Below are 23,357 nucleotides of genomic sequence, written 5' to 3' on the forward strand. Positions count from 1 at the left end.
TTCTCTATTTTTTTTATTAACTATTAATATTAATATTTAGGTAATAAATTTTTCTAGGTCAATTATTTGTATTTAAATTTTGATGACGAAGCAATAATATTGATCAGGTATTCATATTTAATAATTGTTTCACGTTATGTTGCTTCGTTGATAAATTAAATAGTAATAATCAGTGGATTGAATCTAAAGTGAATGAACGAGACGAGCTTACTTGATGGCGATTATGATATATATATATTTATCTCAAACGTGATATAGAATTTAATGTAACGCTTCGGAATTTGATATTAACGAAATCTTTAATATTGATATCCAATCCAAATAGATTCTCATAATTAGAAAATAACTTCGATATTAGTTTTCATCAACTCTATTGAAATTTTATTAATTTAGTTTAATAAAAATAATAACAAATTGAATTACTTATGTCAAATTTAATTTAAATATTATTTGTTGAGATGTATAATTTGGAAAAAGAAAATAAAAATTAATTGTTTTGCTCCTCTACCTAAATAAATCTAATTGTGTTTCATTTTATAAAGCGGAAAGATTAGCGTAAAAAAGGACAAAACAGCTAAACCGAGCTTGCATTCCCTCGTGACTGCAACTACTCTTTCTGTTTTTTTTTTCTTTCCTTTTTTCCTATTTTTAATATTTATTATTTATTTTTAACATAACTAAATCCATATTAGGAGTGCTGGAAAACCATTTTTTTCCAAAATAAAATAAATTATAAACATTTATTAGAAGGGGAAAATACATTGACGACATGACGGAAAAGTCGCTATCCTGAACGGCAGCGTTTAAAGGATCTTTGATTTCAGTTATATTCCGAGAAAATATAAAATGACGAAAATGCCCATCATTCGGACAATTTAAATCCGTGGTCCGAGATTTCATCCTAAAAGCGAAGAGCGAACCATCACGAGCCATAGACAGACGCGTCGAGTCGACTCACTTAACCCGAACGCGTCTCTCCTCGCTCTCTCTCTCTCTCTCGACGCCTCCAGAGTTCAAGAAAAGCAAGAAGGAAAGAATCGTATAATCTTTCTCCCCCTCTCTACTTTAATGATTTTCCCTCACTTTCTCGGATTCCAAACATGCTTACAGAGATTTCGAAATTAGGAAAAAGAAAACGTATTTTTATCGGATAACGGAGTAAGCGAAGGGAGGATCTGGGTCGTCGGTGGAGGTAGATGTCGCTGGAGAATTCGATGGCGGATAGTCGTCGGCTTTCTTCTTCATCGTCCTCTTCTTCGTCGAGTTCGGAACGAGTTTCGGTGAAGATCGAGCGGGAGATTGGAGTCGGTAATTGCATCAATGGTTCTGAACAGTTGGAGAGCAAAGCGGCAACTGTTGCTTCGGACAACGGTGTGGCTGAATCTTCAGGTTTGTCTGCTGTTGCCCATTTTGTGTTTGTTTCTGTTTGTACTTGGGTTTGGTTTCTCGGTGTTCTTGAAGGAAGTTTGGTAGAAATGATTTTGGTTTACTGTCGATGCCTTTGGCTGGCGGCCGCGTATCCTGTTCTTGCGGCTGGATTAGGAATCAAATTCAAGATTTTGTCCATTTCCCGGTGACGATACTTCGATTCTGTTGAAGTTCATTTCTGGGCCGGAGGAGCTTTAGGAATAAAGAATTTGATTCATTGGATTAAGAACTCTGATCAGATGATGATTTCTACATATGGGAAACCGTTCATTTGATGTTTCAGATTCTGGTCCGAGAGGCATTGTCCGGGTGAGGACGTTGCCGGCAGAGAGTTCTTCATGCAGCGAGAAGGCGGAATCATCTTCGAGCAATCCTAAGTTGGATAAATCGAAGACCGAGAGACAAAGGGTTCCTCACATTCTTGCTGAGGATGCAGCAAAGATATTTGATGACAAAATCTCTGTCAACAAGAAGGTACGAGGTTGTTCTTAACTGTTTCCACAGTATTGGTGTTCAAATTCAGCATCTTACCCTATCTTGGTTACAAACTGACATATGTCTGCTTATATATTCCATTTATAGTTATTGTATGTAAATCATTCACTCCTGTCTAGACTCTTCTGATTGTTCCAGCTTTTTCAGGCATTGCTAGTCTCTGTTTTACCAAAATAGTATACAGAACTTCTCTGAACAATTTAGAATTGTTTTTCCCCGAATGTTCAATCTTTCTGAAATTTGCAATTTTTGCAGCTTAAATTACTGAACCGTATGGCTACCGTGAAAGATGATGGGACAGTCGAGTTTGAAGTTCCAGCAGACGTTGTTCCCAATGCTCTCGGGGTTAAACCCGAAGAGCCGGAAAACGGGCATGCTAACGAAGATTCTATTGATGGGGTTGACCTTCAGGACATTCCCCCCCTCCAAATTGTAATGCTTATTGTCGGGACACGAGGTGATGTTCAACCTTTCGTTGCCATAGGCAAACGCCTTCAGGTTGTCACATAATCTCCATTCGGGCACAATTTTTTTTCCTTTAAATGTGATTATGGTATATTGTTCTTCTAATCATTCATGCACATAAGATTATGATCTAGCAATTTAATAAGAATATGCAGTAGCCCAAAATAATTTTTTGAGGTTTTCTTATGCAGGAATATGGACATCGAGTTAGACTTGCAACACATGCAAATTTTAAGGAGTTTGTTTTGACTGCCGGATTGGAGTTCTATCCGCTAGGCGGTGATCCAAAAGTTCTAGCCGGTTGTATGTATCTTCCAAACATTCCCATCCTTTCGTCAATCATGCTCGGTTCCCTCATTTTTGTTTTCAGTTAATGTTTCATTTAACATTGTGGTGAACCTAGCTTAGCTTGAATTGAGTTTTCTGGCCGAAATGCTATCTTGTGTGCAGACATGGTTAAGAACAAAGGTTTTTTGCCGTCAGGACCTTCAGAGATTCCTATCCAACGAAATCAAATAAAGGAGATCATATACTCTCTGCTTCCAGCTTGTAAAGATCCTGATCCTGATTCTGGAATACCCTTCAAAGCCGATGCGATTATTGCCAATCCTCCAGCTTATGGTTAGTCTTTGCAACTGCTGAATAACTCGCTAGTTTCTGTGTATAACTTCGTTATCATCTCGGGATGTGCACCTTAGAGGGGACACAAGAATTAGATAGTGTAGAGCTCAACTCTGTTTAGAAGGTGTCTGGAAGAACTTACGTGTGTATGATTTATGTACCACTGTCTTGGATGTTTCGAGTTACTTCTTGTTGTAAATAATCTTTGGAAATGCCATCTTAGGACATACCCATGTGGCGGAAGCGCTGAGAATACCAATTCACATCTTTTTCACCATGCCATGGACGTAAGTAACTCTGGCTGAATTATTGTTTCCGTTACATTTTTGTTATCGGTCTTATGAGATTTGTAATAACGGTGATCCAGGCCAACTAGTGAGTTTCCCCACCCTTTGTCACGCGTTAAGCAGCCAGCAGGATACAGAGTGAGTCCTTGTCGATACAGAGATTACCGGATAGTATTTTGCTATTAAAAATTTGATTTTGCATCTAAGTAAATCTAATTTTTTTTCAATGTCGTACCAGCTCTCGTATCAGATTGTGGATTCATTGATATGGCTCGGGATAAGAGACATGATAAACGACCTTAGGAAAAAGAAGCTGAAGCTACGGCCTGTTACGTATCTCAGTGGCTCACAAGCCTCTGATTCTAATATACCTCATGGATACATGTGGAGCCCTCATCTTGTTCCTAAGCCGAAAGGTAGTTTATCAACCTTAGTTTATTCTGTTGATGTAAACACCATTTCTTCCATGGAAGCTTGCAAAGAAAGGGTCAGCTCCTTAAAGTTTTTTTTTTTTTATAAATAATTAAATAAATTGTTTTCGCAGATTGGGGACCGAAGATTGATGTAGTGGGATTTTGCTTCCTTGATCTTGCTTCGAATTATGAACCTCCTGCAGAACTTGTGGAATGGCTTGAAGCCGGTGACAAGCCAATTTATATCGGTTTCGGTAGTCTTGTGAGTTAGTTTTCACTGTTTTTTTTCCTTCATATCACGAATCAATCTCCTTTTATCAAGTAATGCAAACAAGTCGGAATTATGAGAAATACGAGGACTATACCTCGCAAAAGAACCTCTGAAGCACTTCATACATAATTATGAAAGATTCTCTCTTCTTGTCCTTTGTTGGGGTAGCCTGTTCAAGAACCAGAGAAGATGACCGAAATCATCGTGGAGGCGCTTCAAAGAACTAAACAGAGAGGAATCATCAATAAAGGATGGGGCGGCCTCGGAAACTGTAGGTCTAAATATATGTCTCATTCTCCATTTCTTACCTTTGTGTTTTTCCTGTCTGGTATAAGATATAAGAATGTTTACAGTGAAAGAGCCCAAGGACTTTGTGTACTTGTTGGATAATGTCCCACATGACTGGCTCTTCCCCAGATGCAAGGCTGTGGTAATGTTTTGTAACCTTATTCTCTTCACTGTCTTTGTTCCTAAGAACCCTTGTTTTTTTTTTCTTTCTGTCATGTTTCTTAGAACTGGTTTGTTGTTTGTCACACTGTCTCTTTTTTCCTTTCCTTGTTCACTTTTTAAGGTTCATCATGGTGGTGCTGGAACAACGGCTGCTGGTCTCAAAGCTGCGGTAACGGGCATTGTATTTTATTTTATTTTTTGCTTTTTTTAGGACGAATCCCGTCTTCTATAAGAGTCTTTTTTGTGCCTTCGTGTTGAATGCAGTGCCCGACCACCATCGTGCCTTTCTTCGGGGACCAACCCTTCTGGGGAGACAGAGTTCATGCCAGAGGAGTAGGGCCAGCCCCGATACCGGTGGACGAATTCTCCCTTCATAAGCTGGAAGGCGCGATAAACTTCATGCTTGACCCCAAGGCAAGTAAATATTCTCTGAGGAACTTAAGAAATCCCGGATCTTCCAGACAGTATGCCCGTAAATATCGATACATCGTTGTCTGAAATCGTATGTATGGACTGGTCCTGAATCCTGGATGTAAAATGGCTTGAATGGATAAATGTGGCAGGTGAAAAGCTCTGCGGAGGAACTGGCGAAGGCAATGGAGAACGAGGACGGAGTGAATGGAGCCGTGAAGGCGTTCTTCAGACATCTCCCGAGCAAGAACCCTAGCCTCCTGTCTGATCCAGCTCCCGACCATTCCAGCTTCCTCTCCATCAGAAGATGCTTTGGCTGTTCTTAAGAATCTCCTTGTATGCTCTCTCTCTCTCGGGTTCCCTCTTCTTTTCACTTCTTTTTTCCCTCCATTGAAATCTCATGCTCTCTCTCGAGAAGAACACTGATAATACAGAGCTTAGCTTAGGTTTTTTTTATGTTATGTATGGTTTTTTGTGTTTCTCTTTCTAATGGCAATGTTTTTTATCCATGTGCGCTGTTGTGTGGATTGGATATGGTTTGTTTAATTGTTTGTCCTTCCAGAGTTTAGTTGAAGGCTTTACAGGGCCATTGTCACTGGAGAATAAATGTGAATATTTTTTATTTTATTTTTATGATTTTCTAAGAAAATTTTCAATTTCATTTGTAAGTAAACATATTAACGAATTTGATTTAATGAGAATGTATATGATTTTTTTTAAATTGGGAAAGTAATTTTATCTTGTGTTAAATATGAATTGAATTAATAATGGTGGACACATTTATTATCTATTCTTCCAATTAATTCTTATTTATTATACAAAATAATCTCAAAATCTTAGATTAATATACAAAGTATACTAAATACACAGAAAATTTAAAATATTGTAAAAAAAAACTTTTTTGATAGAACATGGAGAAAAAAGATTATAAATTTTTCGGAAAAATGGCAAATAAATACATCAATTTGTTAATTTCTTATTCGTAAATACATGCATTTGTAATCTCCCAACAAAATACATCAATTCGCAATTTTCTGGCAAATTAGTACACAAACACTAACACCGTTAACTTTGTAACAGATTCCGGTGAACGGTGCTGACCTGACTCACCGGAACACCGTTAACTTTGTAACAGATCGGAAAAATGGCAAATAAATACATCAATTTGTTAATTTCTTATTCGTAAATACATGCATTTGTAATCTCCCAACAAAATACATCAATTCGCAATTTTCTGGCAAATTAGTACACAAACACTAACACCGTTAACTTTGTAACAGATTCCGGTGAACGGTGCTGACCTGACTCACCGGAACACCGTTAACTTTGTAACAGATTCCGGTGAACGGTGCTGACGTGGCTCGCCGGATTTTCCACGTCAGCGCCACATGTCAAACATTTTTCCACGTCATTAAAAAAATTAAAATTAAAATTAAATTCATTTAAAATAAAAATAATTTAAAAATAATTTTTTAAAAAAAAATAAAACTTTAAATTTCAAAACTAAAATGTATATATACATATATACATAAATTTACACAAATATATATAAACATATATACACATATAAATATGTATATATATATATATTTTTTTGTAAATTGATATATATATATATATATACATATTTTAGTTTGTAAACATATATACACACATAAAATATATATACATATACATATATGTATATGTATTTTATGTGTGTATATATGTTTACAAAAATATATATTTTATATATATGTATATATATTTCATGTGTGTATATATGTTTACAAACTAAAATATGTATATATATATATATTTTTATTTATGTGTGTATATATGTTTATATATATTTGTGTAAATTTATGTATATATGTGTATATATTTTAGTTTTGAAATTTAAAGTTTTATTTTTTTTAATATTTCTTTTTAAATTTTAATTTTGAATTTTTTGAATTTAATTTAAAATTTATTTTTTCAAATTTGTAATTTTATAATTTTTATAAATTTTAAATTTTAATTATTTTAAAATTATTTTAAAATTATTTTTATTTTAAATAAAGTTAATTTTAATTTCAATTTTGTAATGACGTGGAAAAATGTTTGACATGTGGTGCTAACGTGGAAAATCCGGCGAGTCACGTCAACACCGTTCATCGGAATCTGTTACAAAGTTAACGGTGTTAGTGTCTGTGTACTAATTTGCCAGAAAATTGCGAATTGATGTATTTTGTTGGGAGATTACAAGTTGATGTATTTACGAGTAAGAAATTAACAAATTGATATATTTATTTGCCATTTTCCCTAATTTTTTCGAAAAACAAATCATCTGTTCTACCAATTAATTCTTATTTATTATACAAATAATACAAACATCATCATTTTTCAATTTGAAATTTCACCAGAAATCCAGGCAAGAGCAGGAGCCATCCTTGAAATGGTGAAAGCGTTTCCTGTCCCTTACGGTGATATGTCTCCCGTAGACCTTCGAGATCAGTTTAAATGACGAGTGGCAGTCTTCACAGATGCGTAGGTTCTTCACAATCCGTAACGAAGCGCCTGCCTTTGCGCTGATCAACCCGAACGCCACGGCAATCCTCTCGCTGTGGTGATACAGAGCATTCTCCTTGTCTTCCTCGTCCAAGTTCAGAAGAACCTGTGTGGTGATCGGTCTGTACCCGACCGATCGCAACTTCTCCGAGATTTCTAGAAGCATCGAGCGGATTTCCTCGGATCTCGGGTGGGATTCATCTTCCACGAGAAACTCGTGCACCGCGCCATCGATGTCGATCCAGCTTGACCCGGGATCTTTTCTTATATCCATCTCCTTCATTCTCACCCTCATGTCCGAAACCGCCGCCCAATTCCCCCGAGAGGCGTACATGTTCGATAACGCGACGTAAGCTCCGCTGTCATGAGGCGCCATTTCCATCAGAGCTCCGGCTACTCGCTCTCCCATCTCGATATTCCCGTGAATCTTGCAGGCACCGAGGAGGGCTTTCCATATAACGTCGTCTGGTTTCATGGGCATGTTCAGTATAAGCTCCTCGGCTTCTTTTAGATGACCTGAACGACCTAATAGATCGACCATACATCCGTAATGTTCGATTCTTGGCTCCAATCCCGAAACATTCAGCATGTGGCTGAAAAATCTCCTGCCTTGTTCTACAAACCCGGCATGGCTACAAGCTGTCAGCAGGCCAATGTAGACAACATCACTGGGTCGAACACTTGCTTCCTCCATTTCGTGGAAACAGTCGATAGCTTCGTTTGCTTGGCCGTGCATAGCGAATCCATTGATCATGGCGCTCCAAGTAATCGCGTTCTTTCGAGGTAATCTCTCGAATACATGAACCGCTTTCTCGATGATTCCGCACTTTGAGTACATGTCGATCAAAGCAGAGCCTAGTACATCGTCGATCTCAATCCCGTTCTTCTCTGCGTATAAATGTATCCACTCTCCTAGTTCTAGTGATCCGAGTCGTGAGATGGCAGGAAGAACACTGAGTAAAGTAACGTAATTTGGACGAATTTCTCCGCTCTGCATCTCCTGGAAAATCTCTACGGCTTCCTTGAGGAACCCATTTTGCGAATAACCCGATATCATAGTGTTCCAAGAAACAACGCTTCTTTGACGCATTTTATCGAACAGCATTCTTGCAGCCTTGAAATCTCCAAGTCTTACGTATCCATCGATCATCACATTCCACAAAACCACCTCACCGTCTCGCCTCCTTTTATCCGTCACCATATCACCATGGCGATCCTGTTCTATGATGTTCTTATAGAACAGTACGCGAGCATCCTTCATCAGATCACACATCACATACATCCTAACGAGATTGCTCATCACGAACTCATCACCATCCAATCCGAATTTCAGCGCCAACCCATGAATTTGCTTACCTTCCCGAATCTTCCCAGTCTTCGCACACGCCTTCAGCACAGAAGGAAACGTGAAACGATTCGGTCCCACGAATACATGGCCGATCATCTCACAGAAGAGCGTAATTGCAGTGACCGCTTCGTCTTCGTCGCTCTCACTGAATCCCCTGATCATGGTGTTCCAGGAAAAACAATTGGGTTGTCGCATCTGCTTGAAAATCTTGTGGGCATACTCGAGATCTCGGTGAAAACGGTCGGAAGTGGCGCAGAAGCGGAGGATCTCAGCGGCGGCGAGAGTGTCGTTTATTTGCCCTGTTTTGATGAAGGCGGCGTGGACTTGAGCGAGGTCTCTCATGGTTCGGCACCTGGCGATCTGAGGAAAAAGCGAGGATGGGTGCGACGGAGAAGGAGCCGGCGCCGGAGAGCTTCCGCCGGCGGGGAAGAGAGTCTGAGTCAGATTCATAGAGAATCGAGTTCGTTACGTTGGAGGGAAACGGAAGAAATGGTTGATCGTGTGGCTCTTGGGTTACTAATCATACTAGCAAGAGATATTTGCCGATAAGACATAAGCCTCTAGATCATCTGGAGTCTTTAAGTCTAAACAGAAGAAACCCAGTGGGCCTGGACCGCTGGTTACTAAATAGGAAGTGTCAATCGGTTCGGTCCGGTCCTATACTTGGTTCGAGGGTTTCGAATTCGACCTCTTACCGGTCTGATTTTTTTTATCTATATAATCAACCACAAAGTCCATCTCTATGTATTTCGATCTTGAATCGGGAGGAATCGATTTGTTCAAATTGTTTTATAAAATTATTTTTTATTAATTTTTTTAAAAAAAAATATTAGGCTTTCGAATCAGTACAAAACTCGAATTGAATCCGACCGAAAATTCAATTTTTTATCGAAAAACTTAGATCTAAAACCCGTTATTTTTTTTATAGAACCGCGTTGGATTTCGAGTTTTGAGTCTAAATTGATCGGAATAAACCAATATAAAAATGAATAATAATTGTTTTTACATAATAATAATAATAATAATAATAATAATCAAATTAAAAATAATGAAATTTAGACAATTAAAACCCAAAATATCCGAACGATCTTCCAAACCATTGAATATTTTGGGCCTGCAATTATGGCCCATTATCACTTTTTTTTTTAATTAAAATGAAAAGAATAAAAGCAAATGGAAATGCACAAAGCTCGAAGCAAACAAATAATTAAAGATTAATCTTTTTTCTTCTTTAGCAAACAAAAAAGAAAGATAGGGTAATGCCATAGGGGACTCGTAATTAGGGCTTTGACAAAACAAAAGAAAAAAAAATTAAAATACTAAATAATAAATAAAAAATGGAATGCGTAAATTATATAGGATTCCATACGTGGGAAGCGTTCCAAGGTCATATGCCTAGAACTTTGGGCTAATATTATATCCATATATATTAATTTAATTTACTTTAATAATTAGACCACCTTGATTGTATACTTTTATTTGAATTCTAGGTTTGTGTCTGCCCACATTTGCTCTTAATGTTTTGTACTAACATGTTTGTTAAATTATTATAAATTACTTAGCTTAGCGGGAGAAATTAGTAACTATTTTCTATAATTTTTTTATTAAAAAAACGGAATATAAAAAAATTGAGACTTGAGTAGAAAAATGGGATTAATTCGAAATTAAGTGACCACTGTTTATTATCAATATCAAAATATGTAAAACTTAATTAAAATTTAATATTTGAGTAGATGTTAGTAACGATCGATCTAGGAAATAATTTTGTAAGGATTTTAGAGCATATCAAACCGAAAAATATCTTTAATTATATTACCAAATTAAAATTTCAAATTCTTATTATAGAATTGAATTTTTTTTAAAAAGAAATCTATCTTTAATCATAGCCTAAATGTACATATATATACACATCCACCTCTATGTATTGAAACTTTAATTATATATACTAATTAGGTGTATGATGTTGCATGTGTGTTGAATCTTGGTTAATGTGGACGCACCGATCACCTCTAACCAAGTAATAATTTTGGCCATACCAAACTCTTAGGGAACGGGAAAAGAGTTTTAAAAATAAATTAAACAATAAAAAAAAAGGAAAATATGTATAGTGGAAATTTTCACGCAAATTGAGGATAATGCACGGTCCACCTCTTTTATTATTGAATTTTTAATATACATTTGAGACCTTTTTTTTCAATAATGGTGTTGGGGAATATTTTTTTATGAACATGTGTTATAAAAAATATACTTTATATATTATATTTTTTAAATATGAAATTATAAAAAAATTATAATATATAGTGTGCATATATATATAGGTATTCTATAGTAATAGTTTTATAATATGTCAATTTTTTTATATATTTTTTAAATAGAACATATCATATGAAGTCTATAACATATTGAAAATTGGGTGCCAAGTTAGAAAATAAAAAGGTTTTTATTTAAATTAGTGAAAAAGAAAGAATCTTTAAGAGACATTAGGCTCAAGTCTCGAAAACAAACCAATCCTTAATTCTGACTAAATTGAGGAAAACAATGCAAACCCACATGGCTTTTCTCCTAATTAGCCTTGTATCTTAAGCTCTTAGTCATAGTATTTTAAATAATTCAGAAAATCGTATTTTAGTTCACTTTTTCAAAAATTATTAAAACCTATTTTATTTTGTTTCCGCAAATTTAATTCGTTAAAAATGCAATATTAGAATATATTTTGAACTATAATTATCATGGGAAAGGGTGAGTGTAAACAAGGTTAAGGGAAAATTAAAGATTATAAATAATCCTAATTAAACCCTGAGGCAAAGAGCGGAACCCCGAGGTGAAAGAAGATGGCAGGGCAATGAAGTCCTTACACTATCTTCTCTTGCTTGTCTCTAAAGAAAAACTTCCCTAAACCCTAAGAGAGAGAGAGAGAGAGAGAGAAACCCAAATCGATGCAGAAACGAGAAGGCTGGTTTTGGATTTGAGAGCCAGAGAAAATCTCGTTCTGCAAATGCCGATTCCGAGAAAATCCTTAACTCGTTCCTGTTTCACCTTCTTCTTCTTCTTCTTCTTCATAGTTTCCTCTGTTTTTGTCTCTCAGGCTTTGGCGAACGATGAAGTCGCCGCATTAGTTTCATGGGTTCACAGCTCAATCTCGCTACCGTCAGATTTCTCTGGGTGGAATCCTTCAGATCCCAACCCTTGTCAATGGCGGTTCGTCACTTGTTCCTCCGGCAACGTTGTCACAGAGATCAATGTCGTCTCTGTCCAGATAGCTTTACCTTTCCCTCCAAACATCTCCGTTTTCCACTCTCTTCAAAGACTCGTCATCTCCGGCGCCAATCTCACCGGAAGTATCTCCCCGGACATTGGGGACTGTACTTCACTTAGGGTTATTGATCTGAGTTCCAACGGTCTTGTCGGAGAAATCCCCTCCACCATTGGGAAGCTCAAGAATCTCCAAGACTTGGTTTTGAACTCGAATCGGATCACGGGCAAGATTCCAGCTGAGCTCGGAGACTGTATCAGCCTCAAGAATCTGTTGATATTTGATAATTACTTAACCGGGAATCTCCCGCCGGAGCTCGGGAATTTATGGAATCTTGAGAGCATCAGAGCAGGAGGGAATGTGGAACTTTCCGGAAAGATTCCAGAGGAGATCGGAAATTGTCGGAATCTGAAGGTTTTAGGCCTTGCAGCTACGGAGATTTCTGGTTCTTTACCTTCCTCTTTAGGTAAACTCAACAAGCTTCAAACTATATCTGTATACACAGCTAAGCTCTCTGGTGAAATCCCGAGAGAACTCGGAAATTGCTTGGCTTTGATTGATTTGTTTCTGTACGAAAACGAGCTGTCGGGTTCACTTCCACGAGAACTGGGTCAGCTTCAGAACTTGGAGAAGATGCTGCTATGGCAGAACAATCTTCATGGTCCTATCCCTGAGGAGATTGGATATATGAAAAGCTTGAATGCCCTCGATCTCTCGTTGAACTATTTCTCAGGAACGATTCCTCGATCGTTCGGTAACTTATCGAATCTCCAAGAACTGATGCTTAGCAACAACAACATCTCGGGTTCGATACCTTCAGTTCTAAGCAACTGTACACGCCTCGTGCAGTTGCAGGTCGATGCTAATCAGATTTCGGGTACGATTCCGCCAGAGATTGGTCTGCTCAAGGAGCTTAACACCTTCTTCGGATGGCAGAACAAGCTCGAAGGAAGCATTCCGACAGAGTTGGGAGGTTGTCAGAATCTGCAAGCTATGGACTTGTCTCAAAACTCTCTTACCGGAAGCTTACCTCCCGGATTGTTTCAGCTTCGAAATCTGACAAAGATTTTGCTCATCTCAAATGACATTTCTGGTGTCATCCCTTCTGAGATCGGCAACTGCACATCTCTTGTCAGATTAAGGCTCGTCAATAACAGATTAAGCGGAGAAATCCCGAAAGAAATAGGGTTTCTCCAAAACCTTAGCTTCCTAGACCTGTCTGAAAACAACCTTTTCGGTACAGTTCCTGAGGAGATAGGCAATTGCAGACAGCTACAGATGCTGAACTTGAGCAACAACACTCTTCGAGGTTCGCTTCCCGCCTCTTTATCTTCTCTGACAAAGCTTCAAGTGCTCGATGTTTCTGCAAATGGGTTCACCGGTAAGATTCCAGAGAATCTCGGGCAGCTCGTTTCGCTCAACAGGCTCATACTTAGCAAGAACTCCTTCTCCGGATCAATCCCTTCATCTCTCGGCCACTGCTCGAATCTTCAGCTTCTTGATCTCAGCAGTAATAACCTCTCAGGAACCATACCGGAAGAGCTCTTCGACATCGAAGATCTAGACATCGCCCTCAATCTGAGTTGGAACTCGTTAGACGGATTCATCCCGCTTAGGGTTTCAGCACTTAACAAGCTATCCTTGCTAGACCTTTCACACAACATGCTTTCGGGTGATCTTTTTGCGTTATCCAGCCTCGAAAATCTGGTGTCTCTGAACATCTCTTACAACAGATTCTCGGGGTATCTTCCAGACAGCAAGTTGTTCAGACAGTTATCAGCAGCAGAGATCGAAGGAAACCGTGGACTCTGTCCCAGAGGATTCAGGTCATGTTACTTCAGCAATGGCACGAAGTTGAATATGCAGCGAAATACAAGTTTCGTTCGTTCTCAGAGAATCAAGATTGCCTTAGGGCTTTTGATCAGCTTGACTGTAGTTCTTGCTGTATTGGGAATCTTGGCGGTAATAAGGGCAAGACAAATGATTCGTAATGATAATGAATCGGAGATTGGAGGAGATCTCTGGACATGGCAGTTCACTCCATTCCAGAAGCTCACTTTCAGTGTTGAACATGTGCTGAAGTGTCTGATAGAGAGCAATGTCATAGGAAAAGGTTGCTCGGGGATAGTTTACCGAGCAGAAATGCCGAATGGAGAAGTCATCGCCGTAAAGAAGCTTTGGCCGACGACAGTTGCCACGAGATACGATATCCAGACTGAGAAAACTCGGAATTCGGGAGTTCGGGATTCGTTCTCGGCCGAGGTGAAAACTCTCGGGTCCATCAGACACAAGAACATCGTCCGGTTCCTAGGATGCTGTTGGAACCGAAACACGAGACTTCTCATGTACGATTACATGTCGAACGGAAGTTTAGGCAGTCTGCTTCACGAGAGGAGCTGTATCTGCAGCTTAGGATGGGAGCTTCGATATCGGATTATCCTCGGCTCGGCTCAGGGTTTGGCTTACTTGCACCATGACTGTGTTCCTCCGATCGTTCACCGAGACATCAAGGCCAACAATATACTGATCGGTCCCGATTTCGAACCTTATATCGCGGATTTCGGGCTTGCCAAGCTTGTCGATGATGGAGATTTCGCTCGTTCTTCCAACACTGTTGCCGGCTCCTACGGCTACATAGCTCCAGGTTGGTTTCATTTCTTACCAAAACATAAAGAATGGCTTCTCCGTTAGGAATTTGTCTGAAAATGTCGAGTTATATCAGAAATCTTTCCGAAGTCCGAACCTTTAGCAGATTCTTGAACAAGCCCATTCATGGAAAAAACATTACATGTTCTCATAACCCGGGTTTTTCCGCGTTGCAGAATACGGATATTCACTGAAAATAACCGAGAAAAGCGACGTATACAGCTACGGAGTCGTGGTTCTTGAAGTACTAACAGGGAAGCAACCGATAGATCCGACCATACCAGAAGGTCTCCACATTGTGGATTGGGTCAAAAAAATCAGAGGAGTCGAAGTTCTGGAAAAGGGTTTGCAGTCAAAGCCCGAACCAGAGATCGAAGAAATGTTGCAGACACTCGGCGTTGCGCTCCTCTGCGTGAACCCTTCGCCTGAAGGCAGGCCCACGATGAAGGACGTGGCCGTAATGCTCTATGAGATTCGGCAAGATCGGGACGAGACCTCGAAGATCGGAACGGGAATCGACGAGAGTATTTGCTCAGGGAGCTGTAACGCTGACGATAAACGGCGAGAACAGAAGGATCCAGCATCATCTGTGACGAAGAAATCGGTTGCTTACGCGACAAGTAACAGCAATAGTTTCTCGGCTTCTTCGTTGATATACTCTTCTTCTTCCTCTGTTGCAAAGCCGGGCCTCAAATTGATGAGAGCGAGGGGAAGTTTCCCAGATCGAAAAATTCGGTATTTGTTCAAAACGTAATTTTTAGAAACCAATAAAAATAATTATGATGTTTTTATTTATATATAATATTTTTTTAATCTAATATTTATTTTGGTACCGTGCGTCTCCATTATTTGCGATATTTTTATTTTTATAAAATACATCATATTTTAAAAAAAAAGGTTATAAAATGATGAAAAACTGATGGTCTCGGTCTCGGTCTCGGTCTCATGGCTCTGTTACAATTACAAACCCTAATTTTGAGGGAAGATTTATGGGCCCATTGACATATAATAACAAAGGAAAACTGAACGATAGCACACCATATATAACAAAAAAAAAGGAGCTATATATGTGTTTTTGTTATTATAAAATGCCAATGTATCAATGGGAATATATTATATAAAAGCAATATTATTATATAATCGGATTTTAAAGTCTTTAATTAATTAAAGATGATAGAGAAGAAGGGGATAGGGAATGGACAACATTGCAGCAGCATTGGGATCCGACGCAAACTCCTCCCTTGCCAAAGTGGAACTTGGAGTTGCATGAGTCCGAGCACTTCCTCGAGCACGGTCCGATGCACGCCACTGTGACCGGACCCAACGCACTTGCTTGACCTGCAAGCAACCATCCCCACGCATTTTACACACTCTCTCTCTCTCTCTCTCTTCATCAATATTCACACACACTGACACACACACACACACACACATATATATATATATATATATAGGCTCAACATTAATAAAACTATATCCCATCCGAATATATAACACGTATTCGTTTTCAAATCTAATCAAACTCAAATAAAACTCCAACAAAACCAAATCCAATATAAATATCGAGCCGATATAATTTTTCTAAAATAAAGAAAAACGAATGGGGAAATAATTGAAACGAAAACAAATCATATATCGGAAACCCTAATAATTAGTAAATTAATAAATTTTTTTACAGTAATCAAAGAGGAAAATATGAGGAGAGGAGATGAATTACATGAGATAAGCGCCATGACAATGAGAGCGACCATCGCGACTGAAGTCTTGGACATTTTATTTTTTGGAGATCTAAGCTCAAAACTACTTCTCTCTGTTTATATATATATATATATATATATATATTGCGATTTTGGAGTCTTTGTGAATATTATGTATCTCTCTATATATATGTCTCCTATACACACACAGGGAAATATGTATATGCTATTATATATGTGACTTTCCAAAAACAATTGCTTTTTATATAGATATGATATTATTGTATGTTGTGTAAGTTATTTATATTTCCTCATTGATTGTTAGATTTTTCCAATAATAAGAAACAGTATGATGCACTGTACATATTCTTTTTTAAAATAAGAAATTTAAAGTTTGTAAATCACCTCGTTAATATAAGAGAAAATCCCATAAAAACTATAAATTAAAAAAAAATGAAATAAATATTTGTACAAAAAACGATATATAAGTATTTGTATCTGTTCAAAATATCAGAAAAATAACTGAATTTACCAAAGTGGTACCAAATCAGGAATGAATGGTGAGACATTGTGCACATCACCAAAAATGCCACATCATCAAAATCTTACCATGTCAACAAAATTTTTAAAAAAATAAAAGGAATTAAAAATATACACATGCATATTTAGATTTTGTTTAAATTATATTTTTATTAAATAATTTCCATTTTGATTCGATCTTCTCCCGTTGCTTCATGTCCAAATTAAATTCTAATTGAATTCGATAATTTATTTTAAAATAATGATATCGAGTTGATTTTTACATTAGACCTATTTATATTTTGTTTTGATTCATTTTTTTTTCTTATTCAACCTAAATTTTCACTTCATCCCTTATAAATATAAATAAGGGGACTTGAAAATTATATTTACCTTTCAAATAATAGTAATTTATTCATTTTTTAAAGCTTTATATATATGGTTGAATAATGATTGATGAAGGGAACATAATAAAGCGAATGGTCTCAATATATAGACCCATGTAAATAAAAGCTTTTGCGTGCAAATCAAACCAATGGGCCTTTTCACTCTTCAATTCTGATTTACTTATTTCATTTTGAAATATAAATTCATTAATTTTTTTTATAATCCGAAAGTTAATCAAAGGTTTCCATATCTAAAATCTTTATGTTTTTATTTATAATTATTTCTCCCATAATGTATAAGTGCAAGAAAAACTTTTAAACCGTAATCCATGACAATAGAAGGACTCAAATTATATATTTAAATTTAAAAACAAGTTATAACTATAAAACTTTTAAATTTTCAATGGTACATATGTGATATGATATTATGTAGATGAAAATAATAAATTCTATTGATATTAACATTGAAGTATGGATTTTAGTGAATTGAAAAACACTTGATAGTTTAATACGTTTTTAGACAATTTAAAATAAGTTTGTAATAATTTTTATTTTTTCGAACAAAAAAAATAAGTTTATTAATAATTTAATATGGTACAGTCAAAATCTTTTATTCCTTCTCCGCCTAAAAAGATATATTTTGCCTTCCCCGAGTGAAGCTGTCGAGAACCAAAAGTGTTCACTTTTTGCATCGCTTTTAACTTTTTTTTTTTAATATATATATATACATATATATATATATATATATATATATGTATGTATGTAGATTGAAAATAAGATTGGAAGTAGCACAATGACATTATATACCCAATATTCCACAGAAAAACAAAGATTTTGTGGATTAAAAATTTCAATTTGTTCAAGCTTTCTTACTCTTTAATTAGCAAATCATAAAAAACCAGATTATAACACTTTAAATACAAACATTTATTTTATCCCAAGTTTCTGTTACAAATATAATATTTGAAGTTAGTGTGAATTTGGTTATGGGTAGCATCTTCTTTTCAAGTCTACGGTTGGTTAAAATTCTACTATAATATTAGAGTGTTTATATGGGGCATTATCAAAAATACCCTTAAAATGCTACTTCTACTTCAAGACCTACCCTGGTCACATGTAATCAATGTGACCGAAATATAGTATGGTCACATTTTGATTTTTATCGATTATAACGTTAAATTTATGGTGATCACACTAATTCATTATGTTCATATCTTGTATATCTTACTAATCATTTGATTAAAACATCATAAATTTAACGTTATAATCGATAAAAATCAAAATGTGACCATACTATGTTTCGGTCACATTGGTCACATGGTCACAAGGGTAGGTGTTGAAGTAGAAGTAGCATTTTAAGGGTATTTTTGATATAATGCCTGTTTATATAATACAAACTGTCTATACAAAATGCCATTATATCAAAAATACATTTATTTTGATATTACTACTTCAACACATACCCTTTTTCACCTGTGATCATGTGACCCATTTGATCCAAAATATAGTATGGTCACATGTTGATTTTATTGATTATAATGTTAAATTTATGGTGATCTCAGTAATTCATTATATTCATATCTTGTATATCTTACTAATTATTTGATTAAAACATCATAAATTTAACGTTACGAACAATGACATCAACATGTGACCATACTATATTTTGGATCAAATGGTCACATCTGGAGAAGGTATGTGTTGAAGTATGAATAGTAAAGTTGGTGTATTTTTTATAATGGCCCCATACAAAATTACGTTTACAATGATCAAAATTAAATAATTAATTTTTTATATGCATCTAAATATATATATGGTTTGTTGATGTTCAAAGAATCAATGATTGGCATATACATATAAAATTATAAAGTGCGAGATTTGAAGATATTTCTTTGCGAAGAAAGGCGTCGCTACAGCTTGTACGTCTATGTACTTGAGGACTCGGTTCGTGCTCCTTTGCCATTTAGCTATTTTTTTTTTAAAAATATTTTGTGAAAAAAAAACAAAATTAAATAATTTTTTTTTGGTAAAATTAAATAAATTTTCGAGTGGGAAAGGAATCGAATGTATCTAATATTAGGTGGAATATAACAAAGTGGATCTATAAATTCTAATAATTTTAATTTTTTTATTACTTTTCGTTCATTCAATAGTGGAATAAGAGTAGATGTTGAATAGAATACAGACCATCAACACAAATTAATAGCCGGGAATTATTAACTCTAATATATATATATATTAAAAATTGAAATCACATGATTTATTGATATGGATATATAGTCATATTTTGTTATTTTATTTAAATTATGCATTCTAATCCTTAAATTACAATTTCAAAGAAATTTATTTATATTTAAAAAATATGTTTGAAGCGTCACAAAAACTCTATATGCCATCTGTTATATATATATATATATATATATATATATATATGCCATCTATTATAGTTTAACACTTTTATCATTTATATATGCCATCTATTCCATGTCCGAAAGATTATAGTTTAACATTTTTATCATTTAAAAAACAATCATAATATATACACATATATATGCCATCTATTTTAGTATTATTATTATTATTATTAAAAAAAGAAAGGGAAAGTAAAAAAAGGAAATAAAGTACATAGAAGGCACAAGTTAAAAAAAAATAAAACAAAGGACATGAAGTTCCCAGATTGCAAGAAGGGTCTATGGATACTTAACCACCAAGCAGTGCCTTCAAGCTGTCTTAAAGTTTCGGACACCCCCAACCTTATATTTATTTATCTAATAATATATAATATAAGCTACAAAAGCATATATATATATATATATATATACACACACACACAATTTATTCCATTAATTTGTATTTTTCGAATTTGTTGATACTCTGAGCATTTATTCGTATTTACACAGTTTTTTCTTCTAAAGCACAAGAGGGATAACAAAGTTAACGAGAATGCGAAACGAAATGAAAAATGAAAACAAAAATGATTAATTTTAGAACTTACATATAATTGTTATTTTCACTTAGTTTACATTTTTTTTTTTTTGGAAAAAGAAACCATCTTAAATTTTGATTCATCTTATATTTAAATTCATTATATGTTATAGTCAGATTACTAATTCGATATATTATGAGAATATAAATTTTGAGAAATATTTTTATCCTGAATGTTTTACTTTATTAACTTTTTTAGGTTGAGAAGCATACACAATGGTGTTTTGTTTAAATATCATAGGATATAAAAGATTTAAATAATGGATTAATTACTATACTATTCAATTAAAAGTCTAAAAGCCATCTATATATAAGAATCCACAGTCTAATTCCATTTTATGACCGAAACTATGTCTAATTTTTAATTATTCGGCTTGGATGAATGAACCATGGCGACTACAACATAATAATCTTTTGTAACATTTTTCATTTGTCTCGTTAGTTTTATTTTCATTTTATAACTATAATAAAATAAGTAATAGCTATATTTTGTAATGGAATAATTTAATGTAGTTTTTTTTAATTAATTACTTTCCATCTGTGTAAATTACCTCGAGAATAAACTTCCCCTGTACATGCAAAATCCTTTATTGTTCTTGGCATCTTGGACTAAACAAATTGCTATATATTACAATCCATGCAAGATAAATTATATACGAAGCTATATATATATCTGGTTCGGCCATTGAACGTGATAAACGAATGTGTCAATATTACATTTCCGTATATTAACTCAAAACTAATTAATTTCTTCAATTAGTGTTTATATTAATTTGTATTTATCGAGTTTAGCGAGAGAACCGAACAAATTAAAACACAAAATATTTAAACGGATTTGATGAAATCCGAATACGATTTCGGTATTTGTTAGGATTCGATTTTTTTTTATTTGGTCCGACTCCATACAAAAAGGTTATATGCAACATAATCGTAGATTTACGTAAGTTATAATACATGGGCTAAAATTTCAGAACAAATATATATAATCCTTTGAACTTATTGAGATCGCACACATATAAAATTAAAAACCCTAAAAACAATATATAGATTCGTCTACCGATAATAGCCAAACAATTACAACCGTAGAAGAAGAAGGGTTCAACTATTTTGCTCATAATATCATCAACCACGGCTCTCGTGGAACCTTCGGATGAAGTCAGAGGCTCTCCGGTTAATGGCGGGCTCGACCACGTACCAGTTGTAGAAATTGGCCTCGTAGTCTTCGGCTCCTCCAACGCCGTAAGGTCCGTCGTCTTCAGCCGCGGATCCGTTCGATCTCCGCCGCCGATGAAACCATATCTTGAAGCAGTCGAAGAAGCTGAACAGGCATTTCCACGATCCACCACTCCCCATATCCTTACAAACTTTATAAAGATCAAAGTGTATATATATATGTGTGTGTGTGTGTGTGTAAAGACGTGTGTATATATGTATGTGTTTTGTCTGGGTTAGGGTTCAAAACTCAAGTGTCAAGCCTTCTCTTTATATATTGCGGGCAAAGCTGAAACCTCGAGGGAACCATGCACGAAACGCCCCACCAACCCAAAAACATACTTTTAATTTTTGTAAAACTTTTTTTTTTTTTTTAAAAAGTGCTTTTGTAGGCGAGGCTTATGTATAACACTTTATATATATATATATATATATATTCTTTTGATGGCTTTTTCACATGACAAACACAAATTAAAAACTATCTTCCCCCCCCCCCCGCCGATGAAACCATATCTTGAAGCAGTCGAAGAAGCTGAACAGGCATTTCCACGATCCACCACTCCCCATATCCTTACAAACTTTATAAAGATCAAAGTGTATATATATATGTGTGTGTGTGTGTGTGTAAAGACGTGTGTATATATGTATGTGTTTTGTCTGGGTTAGGGTTCAAAACTCAAGTGTCAAGCCTTCTCTTTATATATTGCGGGCAAAGCTGAAACCTCGAGGGAACCATGCACGAAACGCCCCACCAACCCAAAAACATACTTTTAATTTTTGTAAAACTTTTTTTTTTTTTTTAAAAAGTGCTTTTGTAGGCGAGGCTTATGTATAACACTTTATATATATATATATATATATATTCTTTTGATGGCTTTTTCACATGACAAACACAAATTAAAAACTATCTTTGTGTCAGTAATTATTATTTATTACTCCCTTTCAAAATAAATGTAGTTATACAAAATGTTATTTTTGTTACTAAATAGTTAACGTTTTAGATTTTAAAAAGAAAAATTATAATTTTATCTTCAATTAAAAACATTAAACTTTAATAAAATATTGATAGGGATGTGATTTAATAAAGATATATATAATTTTTTTATATATTTAAAAATCTTGAAAAAAATATATAACTACATTCTTTCATAAACGGACTATACCCTCCGTTTCTCAATAATTGACGTTTTAAATTTTTAAGAAACTATAAAAAAAATCATATATATCCTCGTTAAATTATATCTCATTAATACTCTATTTCATTAAATTCGAAGTTAAATTTGGAACTTTTTAAAAAAAAATCTAGAACCACATCTATTAAGTAACAAAATATATCCTCTTAAACATCATCTATTAACAAACGGAGGGAGTGTTTAAATTAACAACAACATTAATTACGTTCCAGCGTTTATATATATCCCTATGACTTTCTTTGAAGGAACTAACTAATATGGTTAGTTAATTAATGTGTGTATATATATATATATGAATTATCATTTACAGAATAAAATATAAATACACTAAATATTACAAACTGTTCAAAAAATTAAAAAAAATACCCTTCATATTATACAAAATTTGGATTCGGGTGTTATAAATGCAAAATATTCGAATATTTTTTCTATATAAATCTACTGAGGGGACGACTGGTTGCACCGCCACTACCGCAAATAGAGCGGTTGCGATTTCCGGCGGTAGCAGGCGATTGAAAAACTGACTGGTTGAACCGCAACCACCCGCAATCGCATCCAAACTTGTGTTTTCTAATCGCAACATCTAACTTGCGTTTTGGTAGCGGTTTCCGGCGTTTTGACAAAAAAACTAAAATATCCTCATTAAAAATTATATAAAACTCTAATATATATATATATATGTATGATAATTTTGTTTAGTGTTATGATTTGATATTATTTTTTAGTATTATATTTTAATAAAAAAATA

General features: G+C 35.0%; 3 protein-coding genes across 5 annotated transcripts; 2 read left to right on the forward strand and 1 right to left on the reverse strand.

The window, feature by feature from the left end:
* Window positions 1-912: 912 nt before the first annotated feature.
* On the forward strand, window positions 913-5,468 carry LOC104802681 (sterol 3-beta-glucosyltransferase UGT80A2-like). 3 transcript variants are annotated; one of them, XM_010526396.1, is made up of 15 exons: window positions 913-1,039; window positions 1,126-1,389; window positions 1,712-1,902; window positions 2,179-2,421; window positions 2,580-2,691; window positions 2,839-3,009; window positions 3,233-3,296; window positions 3,377-3,434; window positions 3,535-3,712; window positions 3,841-3,971; window positions 4,149-4,251; window positions 4,334-4,410; window positions 4,552-4,599; window positions 4,695-4,844; window positions 4,994-5,468. In XM_010526396.1, the coding sequence occupies exons 2-15, from the start codon at window positions 1,197-1,199 to the stop codon at window positions 5,165-5,167; spliced, it is 1,893 nt and encodes a 630-aa protein (XP_010524698.1). In that variant the 5' UTR covers window positions 913-1,039; window positions 1,126-1,196; the 3' UTR covers window positions 5,168-5,468. The 3 variants fall into 3 exon arrangements, with proteins under 3 accessions (XP_010524698.1, XP_010524699.1, XP_010524697.1); XM_010526397.1 differs by having other exon boundaries at window positions 913-1,389; window positions 4,695-4,902; XM_010526395.1 differs by having other exon boundaries at window positions 913-1,389.
* A 1,623-nt stretch (window positions 5,469-7,091) lies between these two features.
* On the reverse strand, window positions 7,092-9,237 carry LOC104802683 (pentatricopeptide repeat-containing protein At5g48910). The gene has a single exon (XM_010526398.2). It carries the CDS (start codon window positions 9,166-9,168, stop codon window positions 7,219-7,221), a length of 1,950 nt encoding a protein of 649 aa, XP_010524700.1. The 5' UTR covers window positions 9,169-9,237; the 3' UTR covers window positions 7,092-7,218.
* Window positions 9,238-11,626: 2,389 nt separating this feature from the next.
* On the forward strand, window positions 11,627-15,371 carry LOC104803100 (LRR receptor-like serine/threonine-protein kinase RCH1). The gene is made up of 2 exons (XM_010526977.1): window positions 11,627-14,615; window positions 14,794-15,371. The coding sequence occupies exons 1-2, from the start codon at window positions 11,714-11,716 to the stop codon at window positions 15,369-15,371; spliced, it is 3,480 nt and encodes a 1,159-aa protein (XP_010525279.1). The 5' UTR covers window positions 11,627-11,713.
* Window positions 15,372-23,357: the final 7,986 nt, after the last annotated feature.

The sequence above is a fragment of the Tarenaya hassleriana genome, unplaced genomic scaffold (assembly GCF_000463585.1).
Source record: "Tarenaya hassleriana unplaced genomic scaffold, ASM46358v1 Cleome8, whole genome shotgun sequence".
NCBI lineage: Eukaryota > Viridiplantae > Streptophyta > Magnoliopsida > Brassicales > Cleomaceae > Tarenaya > Tarenaya hassleriana.